This window comes from Sphaeramia orbicularis, chromosome 3, assembly GCF_902148855.1.
Source record: "Sphaeramia orbicularis chromosome 3, fSphaOr1.1, whole genome shotgun sequence".
Classification (NCBI taxonomy): domain Eukaryota; kingdom Metazoa; phylum Chordata; class Actinopteri; order Kurtiformes; family Apogonidae; genus Sphaeramia; species Sphaeramia orbicularis.
The window spans coordinates 42,509,564-42,522,379 of record NC_043959.1 but is presented as its reverse complement, the minus strand read 5'-3'; the positions used below and the strand labels follow the sequence as shown (position 1 = coordinate 42,522,379).

At 39.5% G+C, this 12,816-nt stretch overlaps 1 protein-coding gene across 1 annotated transcript in view; it reads right to left on the bottom strand.

Moving 5' to 3' along the window:
• The window catches only part of kif26ba (kinesin family member 26Ba), a 103,572-nt gene extending 90,996 nt beyond the window's left edge, over positions 1-12,576 (bottom strand). Inside the window, exons 1-2 of the mRNA XM_030130322.1 lie at positions 11,898-12,576; positions 9,616-10,008 (exon numbers count right to left, since the gene is read on the bottom strand). Coding sequence (XP_029986182.1) covers positions 9,616-10,008; positions 11,898-11,957 — 453 coding nt within the window. The 5' untranslated portion in view covers positions 11,958-12,576. The remainder of the gene's footprint in view (positions 1-9,615; positions 10,009-11,897) is intronic.
• Positions 12,577-12,816: the final 240 nt, after the last annotated feature.

The following is a 12,816-nucleotide window of genomic DNA, read 5'->3' as shown; positions in this document are numbered from 1 at the left end:
ATGGAGTGGCAGTTGCCATGGCAGCTAAGGACTTGATGACAGCAGGTGGTGATGACACTTTCACCATAATGCAGTGGTGTATGTAATGTGTTACTGGTACTGTACACATATGAGTTTGTGCTTTTTTTCAATTTGCAAGTATTTTATTCTGACCCTCAGGGCACCTTGATATTTATATGCATCCATAGCTGTGTACGTGCACCCACTGCTATGTGGTGGGTTGTTAAGAGTTGCCTCTGAATCAAAACTATTTTGGTTGTGCATTCATGCATGTGTTTTGCCCTTTGTTGTATGCATTTTCAATGTGCAGGGGCTCAGGTTATGTTTGTTTTGGTCTTAGTGTCTGTAAAGTATGCAACGGTGCCATAAACTGGAACATAGTTTTCCCTTTATTACAGTTTTAGTGACCTCTTCATACTGTACATTATGTTACTTGTTTGGCTCAGCTGGAAGGTAGACTGAACAGACTGGAGGTGATAATAAGGATTCTTGACTGAAACAAAGACCACAAAATATTCACATGATGAAAATGAAGGAAATAATTTTGTGGTAGATTACTCCACAAGGACTTGAAAAAATATCTGTCCTCTATAATGAGCTGTTAATGGTACCCACTATACTTTGGTAGTTGTGAGTTAACACATTTATTGCGCAGTCTTAGATTTTGTATTTTTGTGTATGATAGTATCCAAATGTATAAGTAATGCACACTGACAAACCCATCAGTCATTTGTTGTTGTCTATTGGATACAGCAAGGCTTTGTAGTTTTCTTGTTCTTCATAGGCAGCTTATAAACAGTTGGTTATTGCAGCCTTGTGGCTGGTGTAGTTAGTCTAATTAAGTGTGTCTGCTCTGGGTCAGTGGGTGTAATGACAATGATAACACTATTAAGAAAATGGTGTTCTTTCTCGGCTCTAGCTTGCCAATGCCCCCTCTGTTTCTCATTTTCCTTCCCTTGCCTTCTTTAAACCTCTGCTTCTCTCATTTCCGTTCTACCTCCAGAGACTAATCTTGCAAAATTGTGTGTGTCTAGGTTGCTCATCTCTAGTCTCCACATGACAGTATTTAGGCATGCAAAACTGATAACAAGACAAAAGAATGGGAGCAAAAAGTTAATAAATGAGACAAGGAAGAGAGAAAAGAAAATCCTTTTTGTCTCTGGAATAACATGGACGTTCTACCTTGTATACATGTGATTTTATTCCAGCATGAATTGAGATTAGATGGCTGTGTAGATGACTGGAGGGAGTATAGAGGGGAAGTCATTGTTATCTTGAGGCATCTGTGTTTCATGACATTAGGCATTACTGTACAGGAAACAGCACTCTGAGTCAGGACAGGCTGACTCCAACAACACATATACCCAGACTCCATACTCTTTAATTCTCCAACTGTTTATTGAAGGACTAGCGTACATGCCAGCTACAGGTTTATCATATTGTTAGCATCATGGCATAATTGCCTAAATCATATTTTTGGCCACACTGTAGTATCTGCAAAACTTTACTCTCCTAACACTGCTGCTTTATTTCATGCAGGTATCACAATTTGGCCAAAAATATGACTAAGGCAATTATGTTATAAGGTTAATGATATGCAAACAGTTACTTTTTTTGGGACTAAAAAACATTATTCGGGCCGTATGATTGAAGATATATTCCACTTATGCTCTCTGAAATGTATTACTTTGGGTATAAAATGTTATCAAATACACAACTTAACTGATAGATAGAGAGGGAATTTAGTAGATATAGTAAGTAATACTAGAACCTGATTTGACATATGTGTGCTCTTGGGGGCTGGTCAAATTGACATAAACACATAAACCAAGTGAGAAGCTCTTCAATTCAGCCTGCATCAGCATCCCTTCCTCCACTCACACATCCATCCAACCACACAGTCTTGCTGTTATTGATGATGCTGCCTCTTTATATGGTAATGTCTTTCACACCTGAAAGGCATTAGAAGGCAATGATTGCTCTCTCTCTCTCTCTCTCTCTCTCTCTCTCTCTCTCTCTCTCTCTCTCTCTCTCTCTCTCTCTCTCTCTCCCTCCCTCCCTCCCTCCCTCCCTCCCTCCCTCCCTCTCTCTCACACACACACACACACACACACTGTTACACTAATTCTTTATACACTCTTTCAGTTTTGCCAAAAATACATGCACAGTAAGGCACACTATTATCCACCTAAACTCATATTTTCACCCTCTCTCTGTCTCTCACCTACATGCACACAGCTATGAGGAGCCCATTAACACTGATGGAGATATGTATGCGGCTCACATCTGTCACAAGGCGCTGCCGTGGCAACACCAGCTGCCGTGGTTACCGGAGGCCTGCTTCTGTAGTGTTATGGGACTCTGTTATTGCAGGATAGCTAGCTAGCTAACAGTGTGGAGAAATACATCCCTTTGACAACAGTCTGCTGAGGTGTAGTACTCCACCTTATTTTTCAATAGTGCTGATAAGTAACCCTGATTATAGACAAATTACTGGTTTTAGATGCAATTACCTTGAGACTGCAGTCAGTAGAGACTGATGTATTTAAGTATTAGCCCCAGTTATTCTGTGAGTTGGAAAACCATTTAAAACAAAAAAAAACCCCATCAGTACTGTCACTCTGAACTTTGTTCAGCTAGTTGGAGTCATTAAAACACTTTCAGGCTATGTTCAGTATCGAAATGATTTACAGTAGCAAGGAATCATTAGAGTTAATACTATCAGGGGCAATTTGGGTCTAATTAAAAAGATGTCCTTGCATTGCACACAATATCAAACAGACTGTAAATTCCCATATGTAAAATCTATATTTATTGAATGGGTTGTTGACATAATACATGACATACTATAAAATAATGTTCATGACTAAGTCAGACTCCAAATCTGAAATCAGCACATCATGATTTTGAGTCAAGTGAGCATGTAAATCACTAATTTTTCAATCTTGTGCCAATGCCTTCTGATGTGTATTCATGAAATGAAGATAATATGTGCTAAATTGGTCATAGTTTGCTTATAGTTATGAACATCAAGTATGATGAATGTATAAGAGCCATCACCTTAGCTCACAATTGTTCAAGAATGTTCCAGAAACTCTGTGTGTGCACTGTTGTACAGTTTCTCAATTTAATAACCAACAGTAATCACTATCAAGTTTGGGGTAAAGCTCCCGTTTCATCAAGAGATATTTTGATGAAATCATTCATCATGCTCATCATTTACATCACCCACTGTGGATGGCAAAAAAATGAAGTTGTGAGTTACAGACATGAATCTGAGTGATATTCTGAAACTCATCCATTCATATGCTTTCATCATGTCATCTAGTTGATCATAATTTGGGGCTCTTTAGTTGAAAATTTTACACTACTTGCATAAATGAATTATAAGGTATGAGCAAATTAATTCTACAGGGCTGAGCCAAAGACATGTGACAAAAGATTCCAGTCAGTCTGGTTTAACTGTAGATGAAAACAGAATGGTTAACCTTTGGCTAATTAGCTGCAAACCAAAGTTATGAGATCCCTGACATGATCAAACCTTCTCCAAATGTTTATGACGGTTGGTCTTGTGGTTCAGAAGAGTGGATTTCTCAGCTCTACTGGAAGATATTAGTAACATGTTTGGCTATTTTTATCTTTGGTTTTGATGTTAAAGATCATCATAGAGGTCATCTGATTGTTCTGGTACCGGTTAGAACACTTTTCACAAAATAGTTGTTTATTCAGTTAACTAAGCCACTTCTCTCACAGGACTCCATTCGACCAGAACAGACTCTAGTCTCAGTTCATACACACTGACTTGTCTCAAAACCCTGATGTACTGGACAAATTCTGATTTTGGTTTGGAATCAGTGTACCTGATTCAGGTAAGATCAAGTATTTTTCTCCCTGTAGCAAAATCATTGTTGACCAGTGCAATAAACAGCTACAAACAACCTACCAGAGGTTGAGCAGGAATCCTGGAAATTAATCATTATGACATATTCTATACTGATATATAAATGAGTGTTAGTTTTTAAAAGAGTATTTAATTACTGTATATTGCCCTGGTGACACATCGCCCAATGGTACCTGGGACAGGCTCTGACACCCCCCTCAGCCTCACAAGGACTAAGCAGTTTAGGAAATGGATAGATGGATGGATGGATGGATGGATGGATGGATGGATGGATGGATGGATGGATGGATGGATGGATGGAAGGACAGATGGACGGACAGATGGACGGACAGACGGATGGGTTTTATTATATCTTAATCCACATAGTTTTTTCTATAATTTATTATTTGCTGTATTTGTGCAAAGACACTCACATCAGTATGTATTTGTAGCTGTAGTTTATGATTTGCTATTGATTCATCTATAAAGTCATATTTGTAAGTGATCTGTACAAAACCCTTTCTTTGTGTCACGTCTATCTGGCTCACGGTGGAGGCTGCAGACAGCTGTTTAATCTATGACCACATCTAGACAGTCACATAAATGGGCCTGGTAACATAAACATTTTAAGTGCATGTGCTCTGATACAAAACAGAGACAACTCAAATAGACTGTGATGTAAATTACATGTGTAAATTTACTAAAACTGCAGGAATGACAGTCAACTCAATGAATTGCAAGTTTCAACTATGAGGCCTGCGGGAAGGAATACATTCATGAACATTTCCTTTTTTGGCTTTATTTCTACATCTGATGTTGAAGTGTATATATTTCCCTTTATAAACATGGATGGTTTTGACTTTCAGCTGATCTGAAACAGACACCTCTGCAGCATTCACACACACATTTATGTTATGTTTCTTTGTGTTTAAGGGACATTACAGTGACTTCTGTTAAGTTCCTGGGTACTTAACTTAACCTTAACTTTAACCTTGGCTTGACTAAACATAACCCCTGCCATAAAGATAACCGCAAACCAAGTCTTGACCCTCTAATGTTATTGGGAACTGAACTTTGTCCCCACAAGTGATAGTGGCAACAGATTTTTGTCCCCATAATGTGAGTAATACATGCCCACACAAACACACACACAGTGACCCACTTTTGGGAGCTGAACTGGACCAACCAAAAACAGATCAGCCTCCATCCATATGGGCGTGGATATAACGGATGAATACATGTGTGCTCACATACACAGAGACACAGCAAAATATATATATATATATATATATATATATATATATATATATATATATATATATATATATGTATACACACACACACACACACACATATACACACACCAGCAGAGTAGAGACACAGGCCTTAAATGAGTACAGCTGTGTAGCCAGATGTGCTTTTGAGACCTGTGGTTACAAGTTGTGTGTGTGTGTGTGTGTGTGTGTGTGTGTGTGTGTGTGTGTGTGTGTGTGTGTGTGTGTGTGTGTGTGTGTGTGTGTGTTTGTGTGTGTATGTAAACCTTTTTTTTTTGCCCCCCAGCACATGACCTGCCTGCCTCCTTGTCTGTCCTTCCTTTATCCAACCGATTGAGCAGCAGCACATGAGTGAAATGACCTAAAATGTGTTGAGTGCTATTTAAGAAGAAAAATGTAAGTTATAGCAGCTTTAATTTTTATCTTCCCTTCAATCTCTGAATGTCTATATCCACTCACAACCACTAGAGACTGTACTTGTGGTGAAAAAAGAGGTACTTTATCTGAACAGCATAATGTACTTTTAATAAATAATTCCACTTTGTAAATTAGCAGTGTTTTAGTGCATGCATGTGTGTGCTCATTTACAACTTAAGGGGTTTTAGCATGACGATGTGTGTGTGGCAGTGTTTTGTGCATACATAAACACAGGAAACACACACAAACACAGCCCTGCAGACATTGAGACAGCCAAATATTCAACACTGAGACCGCTGAAGGTCATCGTTAGCATTACCTGCCCTGTGCTGTGTGAGAAAGTGTGTCTATGGGAGTGTGTGTTTGTGCACTTGAATGTTAGAGTGCATGTATGTGTGATGGTGTCTAGCATGAGCCAAGCATGACCCACCTTGTATTAATATCAGACAGGTATACATAGTTCAGATTTGTGTGAGGGGGGGCATATCTTTTTACTCTGGCTGTGTGGGGTCACATATGTCCCAGCATCCTGAGGGAATAACATGGAGTCTCATGCTGACAGCACACCAAGAGGCATTACATACACACAGACACTTACAACTAAAATGAACTGCTGCTCCAGCACATTTGGTGAAGGAGAAGAATTATTAGGTCACATTGCTTCAGTAAGGACGTTTGTTCAGCTTTTCCCTGACACAGAACACCTGCGCAGGTCAAGTCACACTTGTAACATGAGTCTGAGGTAAAAGCTACACTTAAAGAAAGAAAAGCAGCCATGGAGTCCTCACTGGCTTGTTAAAAGCACAGGGCAATACTGCTAAATGCTTTTATAAAGACTCTAGAGGCATTTTTTGGGAACACAGTTTGCTTTTGCTGCTGTTGAAATGTGGATTCTTGAAGTTAACAATAACAAGAATAAAGGTAAAACGTGTCATGAAAAAAAATATTTTGTTAACTGGCAGCAGAGATAAATAAAAACCAAAATGAACAATGCATTGAAATAGAATCACCTGTCAGATCAGCTCAGTTTGGCCAAATGTTAATATTAATGTTAATGTTATGCGAGAAGAAAATCGTTTTCTCCTTTAAATAAAAAGTGGCTCTATTAATTCTATTTTGTGTCAGGTGATTGATTACCCTCCTTATCAGCTTCTATAAATGCTTTTCTCACCTGAAAATCTCCAATTAAGACCAAAACTGAATTAACACTTAACTAAAACTAGTCAATACCCCAAAATAAAAAAAATAAAACAACTTATGCACTCATATCAGTATTTTTTTTACTGTATTAGTTGGCATCAATAGTGGCCAGTACTGAATGTTTAGGCTTCCAAACTGGAAACAACGACTTTAGCAGGAAAAAAGCTCCAAAGGTAAATATCAAACATGTCAGACATATACATGTAAAGCATTTTCAGTGTGGACGTTCATGGAGAGAGAGACGCGATGACAATGGTCAGTCAATTGGCTGTAAAATTCTTCCTCCTCCAAACTTTATTTATTATATCTGCCTTTAAAATCCACTGTAGGTCAGTTCAAAGACTAATAGTAAAATTAAATAAATATCTATATTTCTGCTATATTATTTTATGATTCATTCTAATACCTCTGGGGTGCTCTTGTTTCATCTACTGTATGCACATAAAGCATGAATGCAGTCATTACTGCACTGGAATCCTGAACGTTATTCCTAAATTTTGCTTTCACTAGAGCTATAATTACAAACAGTAAAGTGATTGATTAATGCAATAAGTTAATCTCCTTTGGGTCTATAATACTGATGCTGGGTCAATAGACACACAAGATTAACAAACAAGATCTGAAGAGGAAAATATATCTCAACCGCTGACAAAAAACAATACATTTTAACTCAACTCAGACTCACATGTCCACTCTTTCAACTGTGAAATTAGTATGAAAATAACCAATGAGCTGCACATACAGGGTGGGGAAGCAAAATTTACAATGAACATTTAGTTGTTTTTTCTCAGCAGGCACTACGTCAATTGTTTTGAAACCAAACATATATTGATGTCATAATCATACCTAACACTATTATCCATACCTTTTCAGAAACTTTTGCCCGTATGAGTAATCAGGAAAGCAAATGTCAAAGAGTGTGTGATTTGCTGAGTGCACTCGCCACACCAAAGGAGATTTCAAAAATAGTTGGAGTGTCCATAAAGACTGTTTATAATGTAAAGAAGAGAATGACTATGAGCAAAACTATTACGAGAAAGTCTGGAAGATACTATTAAAGAAGAATGGGAGAAGTTGTCACCCGAATATTTGAGGAACACTTGCGCAAGTTTCAGGAAGCGTGTGAAGGCAGTTATTGAGAAAGAAGGAGGACACATAGAATAAAAACATTTTTTATTATGTAAATTTTCTTGTGGCAAATAAATTCTCATGACTTTCAATAAACTAATTGGTCATACACTGTCTTTCAATCCCTGCCTCAAAATATTGTAAATTTTGCTTCCCCACCCTGTTTACATGCATACATGGTTTACACACTCCTGTCCACAGCCCTGCTGAGTCCTACTCTGGCTTCCATCATATCTTCTATGGCACAATCAAGCAAGTGGATAAAACCACAAAAACATACAATATGGTCTATGCTGTGTGCTATATTCCTTCTCATAATAAAGGTAACCACAAAGGGGACGCTTTAATGAGGCTGAAATAAACCCAACCTCAAGAAAAACATTTTAATTAGCGACCTGCCCACTGACTATCCCTATTAACCCTCACTGTTCCCTACAATTTTCAAATGTCATGTTCTTGTGCTAGATCTCATTATCGCTCCTCTCTGTCTGTACAGAAAGACTCCACAAAGTCTCTACTGTAGTCTTAAATCCAACTCCCCCTCGCTGGCTGCACTTTATAGGCTCCATGATGTAAAAACTCTGTGCATATTTGTTACTAATTAACTCAACGTCTGAAGTGTGACCCCACTGTATTCATAACTAATCCAGTCAACTCCAACAGAAGAACATTGTAGCTAGAGGCCACATGTTTAACTAATGTGCACCCTGCCAAGATTTGCTTTTTATAAACCTTTTCTGTGTGTAAAAAAACAATGTTCAAACCAAATGTTTTATGGTCGTTGTGATCATTTTAATTTTACCCACACTAAGTAAAAAAGCCTGCTCTGGTTAATGGAGCAGTTTTTTTTATTAACACCAAATGGTGGCCTCCTGTTGTTTAAACATCAGTTGTTAATGCAGGTTTCTCATAATAATTAGTCATATATAAAGAGACAGAGGAATATTCATTTATGCCTTCTATTCTGCACATTAGAATTCTATAACAAATCCTTACTTGATCCCATATCACAAATGGCTCCAAATACTCTCTGGGGTTCATGATCTGCCTTCAGAATCCTTGTACTAATAGAATTACAATTGATTACATGGATTACCTAGAGTACAAAGACCTTACCTGTCCAAAAAAAAAGAGAAAATGATAGCAATCTATATGGACTAATATGTGTTTTAGGTGATCGATATCTTTTCAGGAATCTATCATGCTAATTCCTTCTAAAGTAGAAATGCAATACAAATCTCAGTGTGTTCATTGATTCCTGTTGCATGATCCATCAGTCAGAGAAAAGTCAAAATAGTCTTCAATGTGTTTATCATTTTGTTTTTGGCATCCCATCTGTTATTGATTAATAGTTTCCAATTCAATTATTCTCACACTTGGAGAGTAAACCCTAATCCCAGTGGATGTTTGGTCTGTGCTCTTTTCCACAGCAGGACAAATGAGGGTTGGATAAATTACTGGATCCATATGATTTATGACAACAATAACTCTGTGATAACACAGCAACACAATAAGCAAGTGGCTGATGAGGAGCTCAATCTTTCATGGGCAACTGAGTTAATGAGTGTCAAATGCCCAAATGCCAGAGTTAATAAAGGCACAAGAAATTTCAGGAGGCTACTACAGCTCACATACTCACACCACCACCAAAAGGAAAAAGAAATCAACCATTCCTACCATGAGATTGGATAGAAAGAAAATAATTCTGCTTTTTACCTTGCTGGAGTAAGGCCCAGGGATGAGCAGTTTCAGTGCTTGTCTTTTCAGCTCTGCCAGCCGGGCGTTGCAGTTCTCACACCATATAACTCTTTCACTTCCAGGGGAACTTCCACTGCCTGAGGCTGGAGACCCAGTTCCAAAACCAGGGGAGCCACCAAGAGATCCTGGAGACCCTGTCCCAATCCCTGGTGAGATGGTCCCTGGTGATCCAGAGAAAGACCCTGGAGAAGAGATTCCTGAGCCTGGGGATGGGGTGCCTGTGGAGCTCGGCATGGAACCAGCACCCTCCGGTGCAGGGCGCGTGCTGGAACGAGAGGTTTCATCGTACGCCTTTCGATACCATGTTTCCGGGAAAAAGGAAGCAGATTTGGTTGGGGAAGTGTCAGGCATCTGAATGTGAGAAATAAGAGAAGAAAGCTTGACATGTTGCTCTTCCTGGTATATTTTAACAGAAAAGAAAGATAAGTAGTATTATACTTTCAGGGTCTTGCTTTTGGCTCACTGGCAAAAACACAAGATACCAAACATACTGTAAATAACTATGATTACTGTAATTAATATATTAATTAATATATGTAGTTATTAGATATACCTATGTTTTCTGCTATGAGATGTCAAGTGTTTGCTATGAGTGCAGCTCACAATAATTTTCACTGCCAGTTAATTACCTCCGCCAAGGAGGTTATGTTTTTGCCAGGGTTTGTTTGTTTGTCTGTCTGTCTGTTTGTCTGTCCAGGTGTATGCAACATAACTCAAAAAGTTATGGACAGATTTTGATGAAATTTTCAGGGTTTGTTGGAAATGGGATAAGGAAGAAATGATTAAATTTTGGTGGTGATTGGGGGTGGGGGGGCCCACGGGGGGGCCCATTTCCAACAAACCCTGAAAATTTCATCAAAATCTGTCCATAACTTTTTGAGTTATGTTGCACACTAACTGACAGACAAACAGACAGACAGACAAACAAACAAACCCTGGCAAAAACATAACCTCCTTGGCGTGGGGGGGCCCACGGGGGGGGGGGCACTGATCAGCCTTGGCGGAGGTCTGCGCTCTCCGAGTGCTTCTAGTTTGTAAATTATTTTCTTAATTAATCGATCAGCTGTTTAGTCTATGAAATACCCCAAAATGGTACCATTTGTCTGGCAACCCACAGAGAAGTAAGGAACCACCAAATACTCAAATTTACATAGCTAGAATCAGAGAATACAGGCTTTTTTCTTTAAAAAATTACTTTAAACCAATTAACTAATTGATTATCAATAGCTGATTATGACTTTTATACTGGGATAGAGAAGTGAAGAAACCAGAACACATTCAAACTTAAGAGCAAGAATCAGATCATTTTAACTTTTTTACCTAAAAACAAACAGGTAAATTGATTAATTTGTTCAACAGGTCGATCAACTGTTGTAACTCCAAAAATGTCTAAGTCATATCACTGTGTGCACGGTGAAAAAAGACACTGTGCAGACACTGTTCACAACAGGTTGCATTGAAACTGAAAACAGTGAAGGAAACTTTCAACTAAACACCCTGTAGAGGTATTAGACTAGGTTTTATGATACTATTAACAGTGGCATTTACACACGACTATCCACTGGACAGATTAGAGATTAGAGAGAAGGTCAACACAGTCCATACTGATGAAACAGAAATGAACTAATATCAACATTTATTTTCCCTATAGACAAAACCAGTCTGAACAGGCAAGACTAGACAGCTATGTGAGAACATCAGATGAGCCACCAAAGAGTTTAAAATAGGTTTTCTGTGGCTGGATAAAAGCAGTCAAAGAGCAAAAACCCATTAATGTGGTGGTAGTAGGAGAGGCTGGGCACTAACGCTAATGTTATCCCTCACAAGAGCTATAATAAGGCAGCAATGAATAGGCTGATGGATGGAAATGCTCAGTCATCTCAGTGGGCTTACTGAGAACCGACTCTATGTTATGAATGAACGCCAATTAGCCTATAGGTGGAAGGTGGGGAAACATGTGAATATAATACCTGATTTAGCTCTCTGGTCTGGGATAAGTAGAGATGTAAAGGTGAGGATGCATAAGCCAACTACCTCTGCTGCTGCTGCATCCAAAGCATGAATATGCAAATGTATGAGCTTTATAAAACAAACAATCAACAGTCACAGGAAAAGTAGACAAACTGAAATTTGACTGTGTGTAACTGAATGGATGGAAGTTTTTGCATTTGCCCGCTCTAGACTGTAGGTTAGGAAAGGTGTGCCCATGCACTTCCAGGCTCCACAGATACATCACCTACCCCATATTTTCTGCTCCGGCTGCTCACAGACCTCTCCTTGGTCCCCGACAGTGAAGTCATGTTGGAGGTGAGAGGAGGGGAGGAGGAGAGGAGAGGAGAGGAGGAAGAAACGTTTGCAGCTTCACATTCAAGAAGAGACCACCGGATCGATTTCAATTAACTACACGCCCCTGCAGTTTGTTCTTCTCAATCTGGACGCAAACCTTACGCACTTCCAGGCGCATGTGGAAACCGGTTAAATCCCCATTCCATCATAAAGAGAAGAAAATAACCGGTTGTTTTTGTTTGCTTTTCCTGTTGCTTACTTTTTTTTTTTTTTTTTTTAAGGAGAAAAAAAATGAGTGGAATGACTCCTGCAGATTCACACAGGTCGTGGAAGACGGACCGCTCCCTGTCAGCAGTGGGCTGTGCGTGGAATGAGGCTGTGCTCAACAGCGCTCCGGACTGGCATCCCACTCAGCCCTGCCTCTCCCCATCAGCCCTGCGACGGAGGCTGCACAGGTACAGCACTGATCCCACTGGGCAAATTCCTGCGCACGACTGAAGTCTCATGGACCAAGTCACGACCCATTAGATGGACTGTGACCTGGAGGGAAGCCTGCAGAAGCACAGCTGTGACAGTTTCCACCTAAAGTGTTGCTGTGCCCAGACTCTCCCGTGGACCTGTGACTCCACACGCTGCTACAGACACCAGTGGACTGAAGAGACAGTGGAGAGGAGAACATCTGGATGAGGGGCGGGGACTCCCTGCCCTCACCAACCACAAGTCAGAACACATCCAGCATCCGGATGAGTGGCAGGTGAACTGATGCCCGTTTGACCCGACACTACGTGTGGTTTTTAGGAGGATAAAAGCCGATGTGAGCCCGTTTACCTAAATAAGGTCTACAAAGTCTATATTTCTGTATTGTAAAGGTAA